Source organism: Anthonomus grandis, chromosome 22 (assembly GCF_022605725.1).
Source record: "Anthonomus grandis grandis chromosome 22, icAntGran1.3, whole genome shotgun sequence".
In the NCBI taxonomy this organism is placed as follows: domain Eukaryota; kingdom Metazoa; phylum Arthropoda; class Insecta; order Coleoptera; family Curculionidae; genus Anthonomus; species Anthonomus grandis.
In genome coordinates, this window is record NC_065567.1 from 37,061,265 (window position 1) to 37,076,226 (window position 14,962).

At 31.1% G+C, this 14,962-nt stretch overlaps 1 protein-coding gene across 10 annotated transcripts in view; it reads left to right on the forward strand.

Moving 5' to 3' along the window:
* LOC126748653 (synapse-associated protein of 47 kDa) overlaps window positions 1-14,420 on the forward strand; it is a 31,476-nt gene extending 17,056 nt beyond the window's left edge. For 5 of the 10 annotated variants that reach the window (XM_050458020.1, XM_050458018.1, XM_050458024.1 and 2 more), the window contains exons 3-10: window positions 4,376-4,467; window positions 5,407-5,519; window positions 6,827-6,865; window positions 9,749-9,894; window positions 10,137-10,268; window positions 10,389-10,519; window positions 10,891-11,022; window positions 12,207-14,420. In XM_050458020.1, coding sequence (XP_050313977.1) covers window positions 4,376-4,467; window positions 5,407-5,519; window positions 6,827-6,865; window positions 9,749-9,894; window positions 10,137-10,268; window positions 10,389-10,519; window positions 10,891-11,022; window positions 12,207-12,331 — 910 coding nt within the window. In that variant the 3' untranslated portion in view covers window positions 12,332-14,420. The other 5 variants (XM_050458019.1, XM_050458021.1, XM_050458026.1 and 2 more) reach the window with 5 other exon arrangements.
* Window positions 14,421-14,962: the final 542 nt, after the last annotated feature.

The following is a 14,962-nucleotide window of genomic DNA, read 5'->3' on the forward strand; positions in this document are numbered from 1 at the left end:
GCCATTTTAAACACCGTAACAAAAATGCAAATCTAAACTCTTGGCGATTGAAATAAGAATAAATTTGAAATAAAGTTGAAGAAATAGTCCATTCTTGCAGTGGAGTTAATAGGTCAATGGGTAACTAAAGATACTTCGCTCATCCTCCACTAAACTTACTTAAAAAATATTGATCCGATATGTCTCGGACATAAGCATTGGTTTTGTCACCTTTCAATTTCTGCGGTATGCAAATATGGTCCTTGTCTTGACTGCTCAGGTGCCTATCGCATACAAAAACTTCAGAATTCGAAGAGAAGACTTGTATTTGGCGTAAGGAGAGGGGAGCATATTTCTCATAAGCTAAAGGATGCGGGCTGGTTAAATATGTTTAATCGACGAGTGTTAGATCTTATTTGTTTTTTTTTATAAATTACTTAACATCTAAAACATTTTACCATAAAATTTACACACATTACCAAAATGAATTATAACAAAACCGATTGAAAAAATAAAAAAAAAGCATCTTTTTGATAAATTTTATTAAAAAATAAGTAAAGCTGTCAATAAAACAGAATTTAGAGCAAGTAAATTAAAATATTTAATAGGAAACAAAACTAAAACACTAAAATGATTTCAGAGCACAGGTCAAAAGGTATCATTAAAAAAATCGCCAAGGCTATAATATGCCCTGGATAATAAAAGTGATTTTAATTTGTTTTTGAATTTCTTAACTTCTAAAATTTGTCTGATACATAGAGGAACATGGTTGTAAATTTTTTGCTAAGGTATATAAGTGAGTTCTTGGTGAGGGAGGATGTAGGGATTGGTAAGGGAAAATCGTTAACCTGGCAAGTCATATGACCAGTGTTAGAGGGAGGTTTAGGACATTTATGAATAAGAGTAGCTGTTTCTAAGATAAAATGAGAAAAAAGAGTTAGGATTTTTTGAGATATAAAGGGAGGTTTACAAGAATCTCTTAACCCAGCGGAACATAGGTATCTAACTGCCTTTTTTTTAAATCACAAAAATTATGTTTAATAATCCCTTAACCTTTTAATAATCCCTTAAGCCATAACGAAGATGGGACTCAATAAGAGAAAAGTACACTGAACGTGCAACTACCCCTCCCAGCTCATGCGCCGCCATTCTTACTGCAAAGCATCCAGAGGATAATTTACTTACTGAACGTCACACTTAAATCCCATTATAAAGGTTTTGCCCTATTATTATCAGCAAACTGAACCACTTTGCCCTGCAGTTTTAATAAACCCAAATAATTTACATAGAGCAAAAGTAATAGTGGTCCTAACACTGAACCCTGAGGTACTCCAGTTTTAAGGGATCTGGAATCGGATAAACATCCAGATACTGTAACTCTTTGGGTACGATTAGGCAGATAGGATTCCAGCCATTGCAATGCCACACCTCTAAAGCCATAATTATTGAGCTTAGACAGCAGTATTCCATGATCTACACAATCAAATGCCTTAGATAAATCGCAAAACACTGCCGCCGCGGACTCTCCAGAAATTAAGGACACATAGATACTTTCCAAAAAGCCGAAAACAGCGTCATGAGTCCCTTTTCCCGTTTGAAATCCAAACTGATTTGCAGATAAAATGCAATTATGTTGCAAAAAAGACAAAATTCTGATTTTTGCAAGTTTTTCAACTATCTTGGAGAGGGTAGAAATTGGACGGAAATTACAAGGCTCACTCAAATCTCCACCCTTATAAAGAGGGATAACCACTGCCTCTTTCAAACATGCTGGAAAGATGCCATTATGAAAGGAATTGTTTATGGCAGAAGCTAAGGCACTCGATGCTGAGTCAGGCAAAAGAAGTAGTAATTTTAATGATATTCCATCAGCTCCAGCTGATTTATGGTTTTTTAAGCTTTTAATTGCATCTTCAACGTCAGTATGGCTAACAGGAGAAAAGAAAAAAGAATTTTGAACTGACACTTGTTGAATATAATGCAAAGAATCAATATTAGTATTCAAATCATTGAGCAGTAAATAAGGAATATTACAGTAATAATCATTTAAACTATTTGGTCTTACTTCTGGTTCTGAAACTTTCTTGTGAGAATGCCTAAAGTCATTTATAATTGACCAACATTCTCTCTGCCTATTTGAGGACACATTCAAGCGGTCACTATAATATTTAACCTTTGCTACTTTTATCGTCTTTCTGTATAGGCTACGATATTTTGTGTATAATATTGTTCATGATTTTGTTCCTGAAAGGCCTTGAACGTTGCCAGAAATCGTTATATTATTTTTCCGCATCTTCCCTTCCCCTCATATTTTCTTCCATATCCTGATCCTCTTCCCATGTCCCTGTTAGGTATGTTCCATTAAATTTGTAAATTATTGTTATTTTAAATTTTTTTTTGGCCTGTACAGAATTTAGAGAGCCTTTTGTGTAAATGATATTTCTGTAAATCTGCATATTATGGACTGTTGGTCACCTTGCATTATTAGCTTTTTTATTTAGTTACAAATTCTTCGATTTTTATTTGATAAATGGTGAAATACTCAATATTTAGTGGAATTTTGTAATATTTAAAATTTTCTAAAAGTTAATACACCTACCTATAAGTTTTTTTCTTTGTGCTTAATTCCTGTAATTTCTTGGTGACTAATAAACGTCTTATTATTATTATATAACATATAATATTATATAATGTCCATCATCAGGGATAACAAATTTAACTGTTTTTTTTTCGGATGACCTTATGAAGTATCTTTAGTTACCCATTAAACTAAATTTTATTATTGTTAATAATTCACAAAGAAATAAAAAGAAATGCTCATGGCATATTGACAAATACCCACATTTCTGGCGAATATGATACTAAAATACGATAAGAAAATAAGGCAAAATTGTATTGCTACAGGGTGACCTATTTCTTCTAAATGCAAAAGTAAAACCACTACTTCCAAATAAAAATTATTTAGGTAATAAAGCAAAAAGCTAATTTTAAAATTTTGTACCTCATTTTAAAGACTAGCAGTTACTATGACAACCGTCATGGCCAACTAATCAACAATCCTTGAGCCGTGTTACTATGCGGCTTTTAATATTAGGCCAAATTTAAACTGCCAATATTTCGGCAACTATCAATTTTTGGACTAAATAACCTTATATAAAGTTAACCTTATTTTTAATTATCTTTATGAAAAAAATTATAAAAATAGGGGGTTTCCATTTAAAAAAATTGACTTTTAATGATTTTTTCATTTTAATTTTTAATGCTAATTTTTGACCTCCCTGTATCTTTTTTTTAGCCAAATATTAAAACAGTCTTTTAAAGCGGTTCTTCCTTTAAAATAAAATCAAAACTAACCAATAAATAAGGGCTACTAAAAGGGTATAATCGGTAATTATATTAGGGCTTATAAACATACTTTTTCACATGAAATTCAAAATATGTCAAAAACGGTCACACTTAGGTATAGGACATTATACATAAAATATACCTAGAATTTCATGTAGAAGCCAAAAATGTAAAAATATACAAGGTGTTCCATTTAAAATAACGAAGTTGACACCTACTTCCGGTATAACCGGAAAAGTCAGAACTGTCAAAATATTTTAGTTGTGTAGCCCTCATTGACTGTGCCATGTTGCCAAATTTTCAAATTTTCTGAAAAATTTGTTTCCGAGATATCGATCGCGTCTATTCGTCGTGAGACTCCCTGTATATGTATTTTTAGTATTCTACATCTTGTACAGTTCCCGAAAATTTATATTTTTATTGGCCAAAATTCGTTTGGTCTATAAGAATGAATCTTCCTCAGAGGTACTTTCATCTCCAATATATGTGATGTCGGCTTTTAGAATATGAGATGGAAGCTAGCTTCAGTTTATCTCTAGACTTAAAGGATGATTTAACTGTTAATTGTTTGTGAAATGGACTGACTTTGAAGTCGTTTTTAGACATAGTTACATTCTAAAACATATTTTTTTTTAAGTATGTAAAATATACTTGTGTATTGTTAAAAAATAAATTAAAATTTATACTGTCACTTCCAGGCACTCAGTGGATAATTATATATTCATCAATATTATTCGCCTTTATTTATGAAATTTATTAATTTATGGAAAATATATAGACATGGGATTAGATATTTGAAAGAACACATAATTTACTTACAACTATTAAAAAATGAACTGTAATGACATCTATAAAATTAAATGCATTTTAAGAAACTGTAGAGAACAAGCAACAATTAAGACTTAAGCTGTAGTTTTTTAATAGTTTCTATTTTTTTAATGGAAAAACGGAAAATGTTTAGAACCCTAGCCTCTCTTAATGCCCCAATAATTAAAATTATATTTATTTTACTAGCATGAGTGTTAAATTGTTAGAAAAAAACCTAATGTAGGAATTTTAGTGCAACTGGCGGAGCAGACTCTGGACCGCAGTCACTAGCCGAATCTCCCACTGACGAAAATAAAGATGGTCAGTTCGGAAATGGTATGTTATAAAATCTATTATTATTTTATATTTGTTATGAATAAGTTTGTTTGGTATTGTATTTATAGTATGCTAGATCTATTTTTTATATCATATTCTTTATTGTGTTTACTTACTTTATTAACAGTCACTTTATAGTTTAGCTATAATATCAAAAAATGGTTTATTAGAAAGAGTTTATCTCTATCCTTTTGAGGTTAAGCTACTTTGATCTTATATCTGCGAAGCTAAATAATATCTACAAACTTTTTTTTCTTTTATGCCGCAGGAATCTTTCAATCTTAGAATTTTAAAACCACCCTCTAGCTAAAAGTCCTTCATGAACTGAAATCTTTTAAACTTCCTTCTGCTATAATCTTGTTATGCTCAATTTACCAAAATAGTAAAGCAAGAAATTATTTCTTTCTTGATAATAAATCTCTTTTATAATCTGATTTCGATGAATATCCTCTGCTGTTGATTTACAGCCTTATCGATTTAACGCGCTTAAAGTAGTCCATATTTTTTTCCTTGGTTCTTGGTTTAAATCCACAAGATTTAGATCTCAATGTTCTACCTATTGGTTTTTGTTTGTTGCAATATCACATACGATTGCCAAGCCTTATATAAACTAAGGCTATAATATGTCGTACTGACTCTATGTTTGCTAGTGGTTTGTGAGTAATAGAAAACGCTATGGAAGAATTGCAAAAAATAAATATTTAATTTCTTTGCGTATTGGGAAATGTAAATTTAAGTTAGGATATAAAATGCATAAAATATAAATTTAGTGCGATGACATCCATTCGTAAGTATTTTTAAATATGATTCACATTAACATAATTCTTCCATAAGATTGTTTCCTTTTTTTGTATTTTTTTTTCTTATCGATCGGCGTCTTAAATTTTCTAAGGGTAATTTACATTATAAATTTAAACTATTATAGTTTATTTGTTTTAGTGCAAAGTAAGGCTTTAGCAGGAGCAAAGTCTATTGGCAACTTTTTATACACTGCTGTTAACAAAGCAGGAAAAACTGTAACTGAAGCAGGCTCCAAGATTCACGTGATTAACGTAAGTAATCCAACCTGATTATATTTTTAATGTGTTTGCGGTATCATTAATTTTTGTCGTCTTATACTAATACATGATATATCTGCTGGTCAGTCTATTTATTATATTCCTTGATTCTTTCTAAGATTCTTTGTGGTTGTAAATTGTAATTTTTATTATGTGTAACGTACTGACAGTGTCTTAAATCATATTACGGAATCAAGCCAATAGTTTTTGGGTAGTTGTTAAAATAAAATAAGTTTGCGCACAAATATTTCTCCAGAATTTCCTTTAGAGATGAACAAAGCTATATAATCTTAGTTTTTAACATAAAACGTCACCAGGGGTGTTAATATAATACTACTGTGAAGTGGTTAGCATTAATGGATGTGAAATAGACAATTTTGACAAAATAGAAAAATAATAGGATGTTGATATTTCAAATTTGGACATCATCAAGATGATGGAGTTATAGATTTTAAAAATATGGAAGAAACTATCAAGACATGTTCTGAACTGAATTTCTGAAGTAATTAAAAAAGAAACAATAATTGCATTTATTATACCGGGTGGTGCGTCGCCGAGCGGAACATAGGAAATCCCATGTAAATTTTAAGGGGGTCAATTATTGGCTTCCCTGTACATTTTACAGAAAAAATGTAAGATAACTTTTTGAAGAAACCAGTCTGGCAAACCCTCGTGCAAAGTTTCAAAAAATTTTAATAAGCGAATCTTGAATTATTCAATTAAATGTCCTATGTTCCGCTCGGCGACGCATCTATACTATCTATCTTATCTAGCATATTATCTTCATATTCGGATATATTCGGAGAAATCATTAACTGCTTCTTAAAGCGAATTCTATTATAAAGCAAATAAAAAGTAGGAATCATAACTTTTTTTAACTCATATTCGACTTCATGTTACTTGGCATCTACTTGACGGAGCTTTGTTTTAGACGGCTTCAAAAACTATATGGGTATATAAAATAAGACTTTATCTTCCAAATGTTGGTATATATGAAAACTACTTACTATTTGTACTATTTCCGAAAATATCGTTCACCTTTTTACTAGTGTTTCTTTTTTATTATTTAACTCCGCGTTTGAGTCTTAAGGTACTTTGATCTAATCCAACAGTTTTAATAGAACAGATAAGCAGAATTTGTTAAAAGACATATAAGCAATTCTACTTTCAAAGTTGATAAATTATTATCATGCAATATATGCACTAATATCAATCTGGTACACCCAATGCACAATATTTTAATTTTTTAATAACTTTTGTTACTTAAACATCCTTCTAATGGTAATCTTGATCTCCTATAGGCAAATGTCTTGGCAAATGTCGGGGCAAATGTAAACATGGTATGTAGCTGGTATTTTGACTCATTATTCGATTATGTATTTTATAGTTCTAGTTAAGCTTTATTGGTTTCTAGGTATAGTGCTAGGTTTCCAGTAATCTTTTTAAAAACCGGATGCATGCTATGTTCCATTGTTATGCAACCAGTTTCGCTCGCGTTTTTTTTTTAAAGCAAGTTACCAAGGCATCTGTTCACCGTTCACACATTTCCAGTTGTTTAGGCTTATTAAGTAATCTGTATATAACAGTATTAAAATAAATTTTAAGCTTTTGGTTTATTCATAACTTTTACATAATAGATAGAGCCAAGTAGAGTAGAAAAAAAAGTAGTTTTAAACGCTCTAAGGTCTCTCAATTACTGAATCATTTCGTTACTGGGTTTTACGGCAAAGGAACCTTTTAGAATTAATTGTTAGTATATTTATACTTTTTTGATTGCCCATAAAAAAATTATAAAATCTTGTCGGCCCACCCTAATCACTAATAAGGTTTTTAAATATGTCAACTCGACCGCCAGTGCCAAAAGGGTAGGAGCAAGCAATCACTAGGAATAAACACATTTGGTTTTACTGTATTGATTTTTGTAAATGTAATTATTGATTAACTTTAGACTATGCCAAAAAAATCCATTTTTTTTAATATATCGCAAAATATTGTTCAGGGTGACAAAACAAAAATATCGTAAAGGTTTTAGCCCGTAATATTAATATTAGCGAGAATAAGTTTGATAAAATCATGACTTTCGATGATAGAAAATATCAATTTGAGAGAGGTCATCAAAGAGAAGGTCATTGGCTTTTTTAATAAGACGCTATACAAGCCAGAGCGTAACTATTGCGTCATCCGCCCAGATAGCTGTTTTCAAAGCGATGGAGCACTTCTATAAGTACCTCTATGAGAGGAAGTTGGCAAGATGGATGGAGAGGCTACAGGAGTTTGACTTTGAACACGAAGCTGAAAATGAAAGATGCTCACTTGCTAAGAACCACCATCATCGATGAGAAAATGGGATCTTATAAAAAATCAAGAGAAATATCCCAATATCCAGAGAGTCCTAACCTGCATAAAGAAGGGAAAGAAGTTGCCAAGTATTCTCCCAACGTGAAGTCATATTAGGCACAATGGAACTTCCTAATTTTGGAAGATGGAAGATGTAATTGAGGCGGAAAATGGTTGACCACGGCAAATCGTCATGTCATCCTAAATGTCGGAGTTGCTAGAGGAAATCCATGCGGGTGAGTCAGCAAGACATCTTGGACAATGACCTTAGAAAACGTAAGGGAAAGATTTTACTGGGTCAGTACCAAGGCAGACGTAAGGGACTGATTCATCCTTTACTATCGCGGACGCAATTTTGAATCCAGCTTGTTCTAACATCTGCAAGACGCTTGGAATAAAGAAAACAAGAACTACTGCACTACAACCGCAGTCAGATGGAACGAAGAAATAGGACCAATAATAGGTATTTGGTAAAAGTAGTTCTAGCCACCAGAGTCTGGGATAGGTTTCTATATTTGTTTCTGCTGGCTTATCGATTGGCAATCCATGAAAGCACAGGCGAGTCTCCGACTCGAATAGTGATGGAAAGAAAACTCCGTCTACCATGCGATTTGAAGTTTGGTTGACCGCCAAGAACCGATGTTGTCAGGGAGGACTACGTCAGTGAGCTGCGTAGAACAATGGATGTTATTCATAATCAAATGTGCATTACTATTCAAGATGCCAGCGATCGGATAAAGGACGCATATGATGGCAATGCCAAAGACCAGAGTTACAACAACGGTGACTTGGTTTAGCTTTATGACCCTAAGAGGCTGAAAGCTTTGTCACCTTTTTTTTTGTACAAAGTTCAGAAAAATTCAAGAGCTTTATTGGTCTAACCGCAGAATCGGTCAAGCGCTCAAGACATGCCGAAAGAGACTGGCAGAAAGACCTTTTATCTAGTTACCAAAGACGCGCCACATCAAAAGCCGACCTAAGGGAACATTTGAGACGGTTTGTATTCTCTAAAGGAGAAGTTGCTAGCTGAGGATCTGAGAAGCCTAACAATTGCAAATCTCGCATGCGGACTCGATAACCTGGACTGGAGGATGATCGCTGCATATTAGAAGTGGTTTTAAGGTCTACAGGCATGCAAATTCTAGTGTGCTGTTATACTCTCCAAAAGGGGAACCTATACTGCCGATATCAACACCCACCATTTTTTGACGAAATCATCATTTCGGGACGAAATCAACTTAGGGAGGGAGCAGTGTAACGATATTAGGAACGCTGTGATTGCCAGCTGTTCTCCGTCATTCCGACGCCGCACGACGTCTCATGACTCATGAGACGCGTGGAAGGTCAGCGAATCATCCAAATTCATGGTCAGCCGAGTATATAAAGAACCATGTCGTCGCTGGGTGGTAGTTGACAGTTCAGTTCGAAATATTTGTGCGACATTTAAATCATAATACATAAATAGTAGTAAATAGATAATTCTAGTAGTCTTAAATTGATTGAATCTTATGTTTAGTAGCGAAGTGTGTAAATAAACCAGTCGACTATTTTTGTGCATCGAGTGCCTAACGAACCACACACTAACGTTGACACCTAACGAACGGGTAAAAACACTACAATGAAGAACTACTTATTTGACAGTGTATACTGTTAATCAAAAGTACCTCAAGCAAATAGCGTATAAAAATAATTTTAAAAAAATGCATCTCAAAAACCCTTTATTATGTTAGTTAACCTTGGTTTGTCTGGAAAATATGTATTACCCCGTATTTAGTATTGGTCATTATAGTATAGTTTTCAAAGTAAAAAGGAAATAGTGTCATTTGATTGTCAGATTCATTTATTAAAATTTCGTTTTAAAAATATGTATTTTATTCTTTTTTTAGAACATCCTAGGTGAATTTAACAAAGAACAGGAAAATTTCATGAAAAATAAAGCTAATTCGTCAGCGTCAGCACTACCACCTTGGGCAGGGTGTGCCAATGAAGAATGCCTTAAAGAAGATTGCCTAAGTCTTTCCACTGACAAAAGGTAAGACTGTCAAACTCGAAAACCTTGGGGAAAGACAATTCCCTAGATAAACTATATAAATCCCTCATCTGACGATGCTACTAAACACCGATAATTTATTATTTTTGATATTCGTAAACTTGTAAATAAAATTTGTAATCATATAAAAGTATAGGGGCAAATGTATTTACATTAATTGTGAATAAGCTATAGCAGTGCTTCCTGATAGAAAAAAAGCAGCTACCGGATTTTTTTGATTCTAGAAATTTCGTAAGGGCTCCCCCAGCTGGGGTTAACTTCCAATTTGATTATGAAAGCTCTTACCCTGTCGCCATGGCAATAATGGAACAAGATCCGAATCTGGAAAAAATGAGATATGAATTGGTGCCGAAAGTGTAAGTATAAGTTAATTTTTTAATCTTGATAGCAAAACAATTCTAAATATGCCTTTGCCTGCTCTGTCTTACACCTAAGTTGTATGTTTTGACTTGATTTTTTTTTTAAATAATTTTTAGAATCCCGGAAGAAGAATTTTGGAAGAACTACTTCTACCGAGTAAGCCTAATCTGTCAAGAAAACGAGCGATCCTTTACTAAAAGAGAAAACAGTCAAGTCGCCAGCGATATTTCTTCAGTGCAGCCTATAGGTAACTATTTATAATATGTAACAGATCAGAAATTCGAATCACTTATCATCCTATTACTTTAATATTCCATGTTTTTTTGTCTTAGTTTTCATTCAACTAAATAAAAATAACAAATTCTACATTCTCTAGAATTTTTGTGGTAAATTTAGGAGTCTGTATATATATTATTAGGAAAAATATGGAATTTTAGACTCTCTCGTTTTCTCTGCTCGATAATTCTAATAATAATTATTAATAGTAATTCGATAATTATTGACTCGAATTTCTGGATTTGTATAAATAACGTAGTGGTTTTTCTTTTTTACCATTTTATGATTTTATATTTTCCACCTCACATCCATTTTGTTTTTCTTGATTGCTTCTTTTACAAGTAGATGATAGAAATTCCAAAAATCAGAAAGAGCATGAGTTTGTATCTGATTCGCTAGTAGTATCCAAAGAAGACATAACTGAAGTAGAAGAAGGCATGAAAAAATTAGTCTTAGGATCCAAATCGTTTCAGGGTGAGTTTTATGCTTTTTTTAAGTTTATTTGTTTTTTTTTTTTTAATTACTGGTCATTAATTTATGTTCCTATGACACTAAGTGCTTATTCACTTATTTGTTTAATATTGATAAAGAATTGCCGGATCTTTAACAGGATAACGACAAAGTAACTTTAAATTTGTCTAATTGTGTACACCTGGTATGCGATTATATAAATTAATGACATGGCATTGAAATATTACAGTTCATAAACATTTTTCGTAGCTCTTTTACTAATAAAGTAAGTAGTTAATCAGATCAAAGTGTTAGTTTCCTGTATCTGTATTTTTTTTCCCTAGCCTAAAAGAAGATCAACGTTACATTTGCTTCTCCTACTAGTCCCTTAAACAAGACTTTCTATTTTTAGTTAATTATTGTTTTCTTTTGGTCCCACTATTAGTAGGCCTAGTTTTATTTTATTTTTTTCTTTATTTTTTATGATTTAACTAGTTTTTTCACTGTTAGTAAGAGAAAATAAATAAATAATTAACCAACTAATTCAATCAGCTATTAAACAGAGTTATATATACTCAGGCACTGGCAAGAAAATCAGTTTAAAAACTATTACATTTTTAATATGCTTCCCTGAATGAAAAAATCAAAAAAACATCAAATTTGAAGATGAATTATTTTTTTGTTCATTAATAATTTATATTTCCACCTAAAGAATTTTATTTTTCAATCTGTATAATTTTTAAAAGCTATCTTATCGCTTTAAATTGATTTCTTTTCGATCGAATTTTTAATATAAAAATAATTAATTGTAAGTACACTATTTAACATTTCCGATTCTTTTTGTGTGTTACACAAAATAATACTTTTAATTTTTGAATAATTGTATTTAAACGCATGTACATACTTGCAGTGTTCATTTAATTTTCACTGATTTTTTCGTAAAATTCATTTTACTTCCTGTTTTGTAGTTTTTAAATTTGAGAATTATATGTACAAATTTTATTCGTATTCTCTTTCTGCGTTTTTTAATTTCCCGAGTTTTTACCAGTGGCTCATTTTCATTATAATCAGGAAACTACCGCTCTGAGCTTCTGGTAAACACTGCAAGTCGAATAACAAAATATTGCACGTTTTCAGTTTTTATTGATTTTGCTTTTTTATTTTATTTTTATTTATTTAATTTTATCCTTCACCCTTTATTCGAATAGAAGAAGACTGGGAAAAGGAATTGGAAGAGGAACTTCAGGATTACCACGTAATTAATGATCCAATGAGTGGAAATATTGATAGGGAGCTAGAGGATATTTTAAATGAGGAGGCAGATCTTAAATGAGGACGGCATTTTGGTTGGTATTTATTTTTTCTAGTCCTTTGGATAGGTAATGTCACTGATTAACTTATAAAATATTTGATCAGCATTTAAAAAAATTATATTTGATATGGTTGTATATCGTATAATAATAAAACCTGTTTATTATGCTAAAAGGGCAATGGTGAAGCTTTAGTGCAATTTTATATTAATGCATTTTATTACATTCCTGTATTGTGAATAAAGCCTAATTTGTTTATATTTTAGTTAGGACAATTTTTTTATTTATTTTATGTTATGTCTTGTTATCAAAAAAATATACTTGTCTAAACTTAGAAAATAGGTAATTTATGTGATTTGATAATATTGCAACTTTTGACTAAATTATTTGCGTGTTTTCTCTTGATTCTTGATAGAAAAAAAATGTTGCAAAAAGTCTTAGGGAAATGAGAAATATATTAGTGAAACAATATAATATGTGTTGTAATTATTTAAAAATCTGTAAGAATAGGATAACTAAGGTAAATGTACTTACGTTTATATGAAAGGAAACTTAATAATGACGCTCTTATACTTCCGTGAACTTTAAAATTCCACTAACTTGGCATATTTTAGTCGTTCCACTAACTTGGCATCGTTATTCAAAAGTTTGTAGCAGGAAAACAAGTTTAGAAGCCTGTATTAACGGAATTATAGGGGCAAACATTGAATAAAACACAGGTATTGCCAGAAAGGGTTGCCTATATCACAAATAAACCATTTTTTAAAAAGCATAGCAGAACTATTGATATTATTTAAAAGTCAAAAAATATGAATTTCATGTATAAGTATTTTATGCAGTTATTTGAATTGTTAGGTATATACTTTTTTTAGGTATATTCATTCTTAGTATAGATAAATTATGTAAAAGAATAGTTAATTTACTTCTATAAAATACTCATATGAAAGAAAAATTTCTTGAGAAACAAATAATTCCCTTTATAATTTGCAAAATTTCATATAAGTTTTTTAAACAATAAATAACTTTCTTGTTTACGGTATGAGGCAACCTGCTAGAAATTATTCTCTATTTAAATATGTTAAATTGGATATTAGCTACATACATTTAAAATTCTTTATGAACACGTTTATATTCCGATGTGTCTGGATGCATATTCATAACAAATTCTATTTAATGTATTAAAACTATCACTAAACATTTATTTGAGCTCTGGTAGATAGGTACAAAAACATACGTTTCAGCATTGGATTTCAATTTAATTTGATTTCCCTTTAATACGGATTACTCCATTAAATTAGCAAATAGCAATTTAAACGTATTCAGTAAAGAATTTTATGAAATTCGTATAATATATACCTATTATTGATTTTCAGATATGATTTAAAAGCTGCGCCAGATAATTATTGTATCAATATTGCTTAAATAAGTTAGTGCTGCAGCGGATAGTCACATCTGAATGAACAATCTATTTGTAGGTATTTAATTATAGTAAATATTAATAACGTCTAGTCAGTATTTAAAATAATTCTTAAAACTAGGTGATCTTTGTCGACATATTTTTTTATTTGGCTCACTGCTGCTCAGAGTTAATTTAATATATTTATCATACAGGGTCTTTGTTACAGAAACTAACGCTTCCTTTATAGACTGTCCGTAGTCGTATTTATCTGTACTACAAATAATGGTTTCTAATTGAATGCGAAGTTAGTAAATTCTTTTACAAATATACGCTGATGTAGGAATACTTTTACACTGGACGACATATGTTTTGCGCGTATTTCCCAATACAATTTATATGAATCTTGAACTTGTCAGAATTTTTATTAGCGGAATAGCTATAGCCTCGATAAACAAGTTTAGTTAAAATGAAGCAGTAAGAAATATCTTAATCATTTTTATGTCGGCCTAGTTTTAAGATACTATATTCTTTTAAGATATTTTCTGTAGAATCATAAAAATTATTTATTTTGGTTTTTGCCTATTTAAGTGGTCTATACATAGACTATATGTAGGTTTTTAGTGTTAAACACATTACCTTTAATTCCATGTGTGTTTTTGTCTTCATACAAAACCTATTGTTAAAGAAATAAATATAGTTGTGCTCATAAATTATTTCATCGTGCATTATTGTGTCATTTTTTATATTATTTATTTTAGTTTTAAGCCCTGGACCGTATATTTTTTTAATGTCGTATACCAGATTTAGATTCTATTAACATCTGACAATATTCAAAAGGTCATTGGAGATATGCTGGAAATATGGTGATAAATCTAAACAATATCTATTTTGTCAACAGGTTTTTCCTAGGATATATGGTATAAATATTCTTTGAATTGTCCTAAGTATTTTTTTAGTGGCATTCCTGGAATGTATTTGTGCTATTACACTTAAATTAGTGCTTCTATAATATGAGGTTTAATTTCTTTTTCTGATGTTTGTTAAATTTTAGTCAAGCTTGGTATATATTTTTCCATCAAGACTTCCCCCGTTATGTAGACCAAAATTGTCACTTTATCCCATACTAGAATTATTATAAACCTATTTTATGCCAGGAGGTACCCACGCAGAAGGTGGGTTTATTTAATTCATAATATATATTTCACCAGCATTCGGGGGTATTTACTTTTAAATCCTTGTGATTTTAAATATGAAT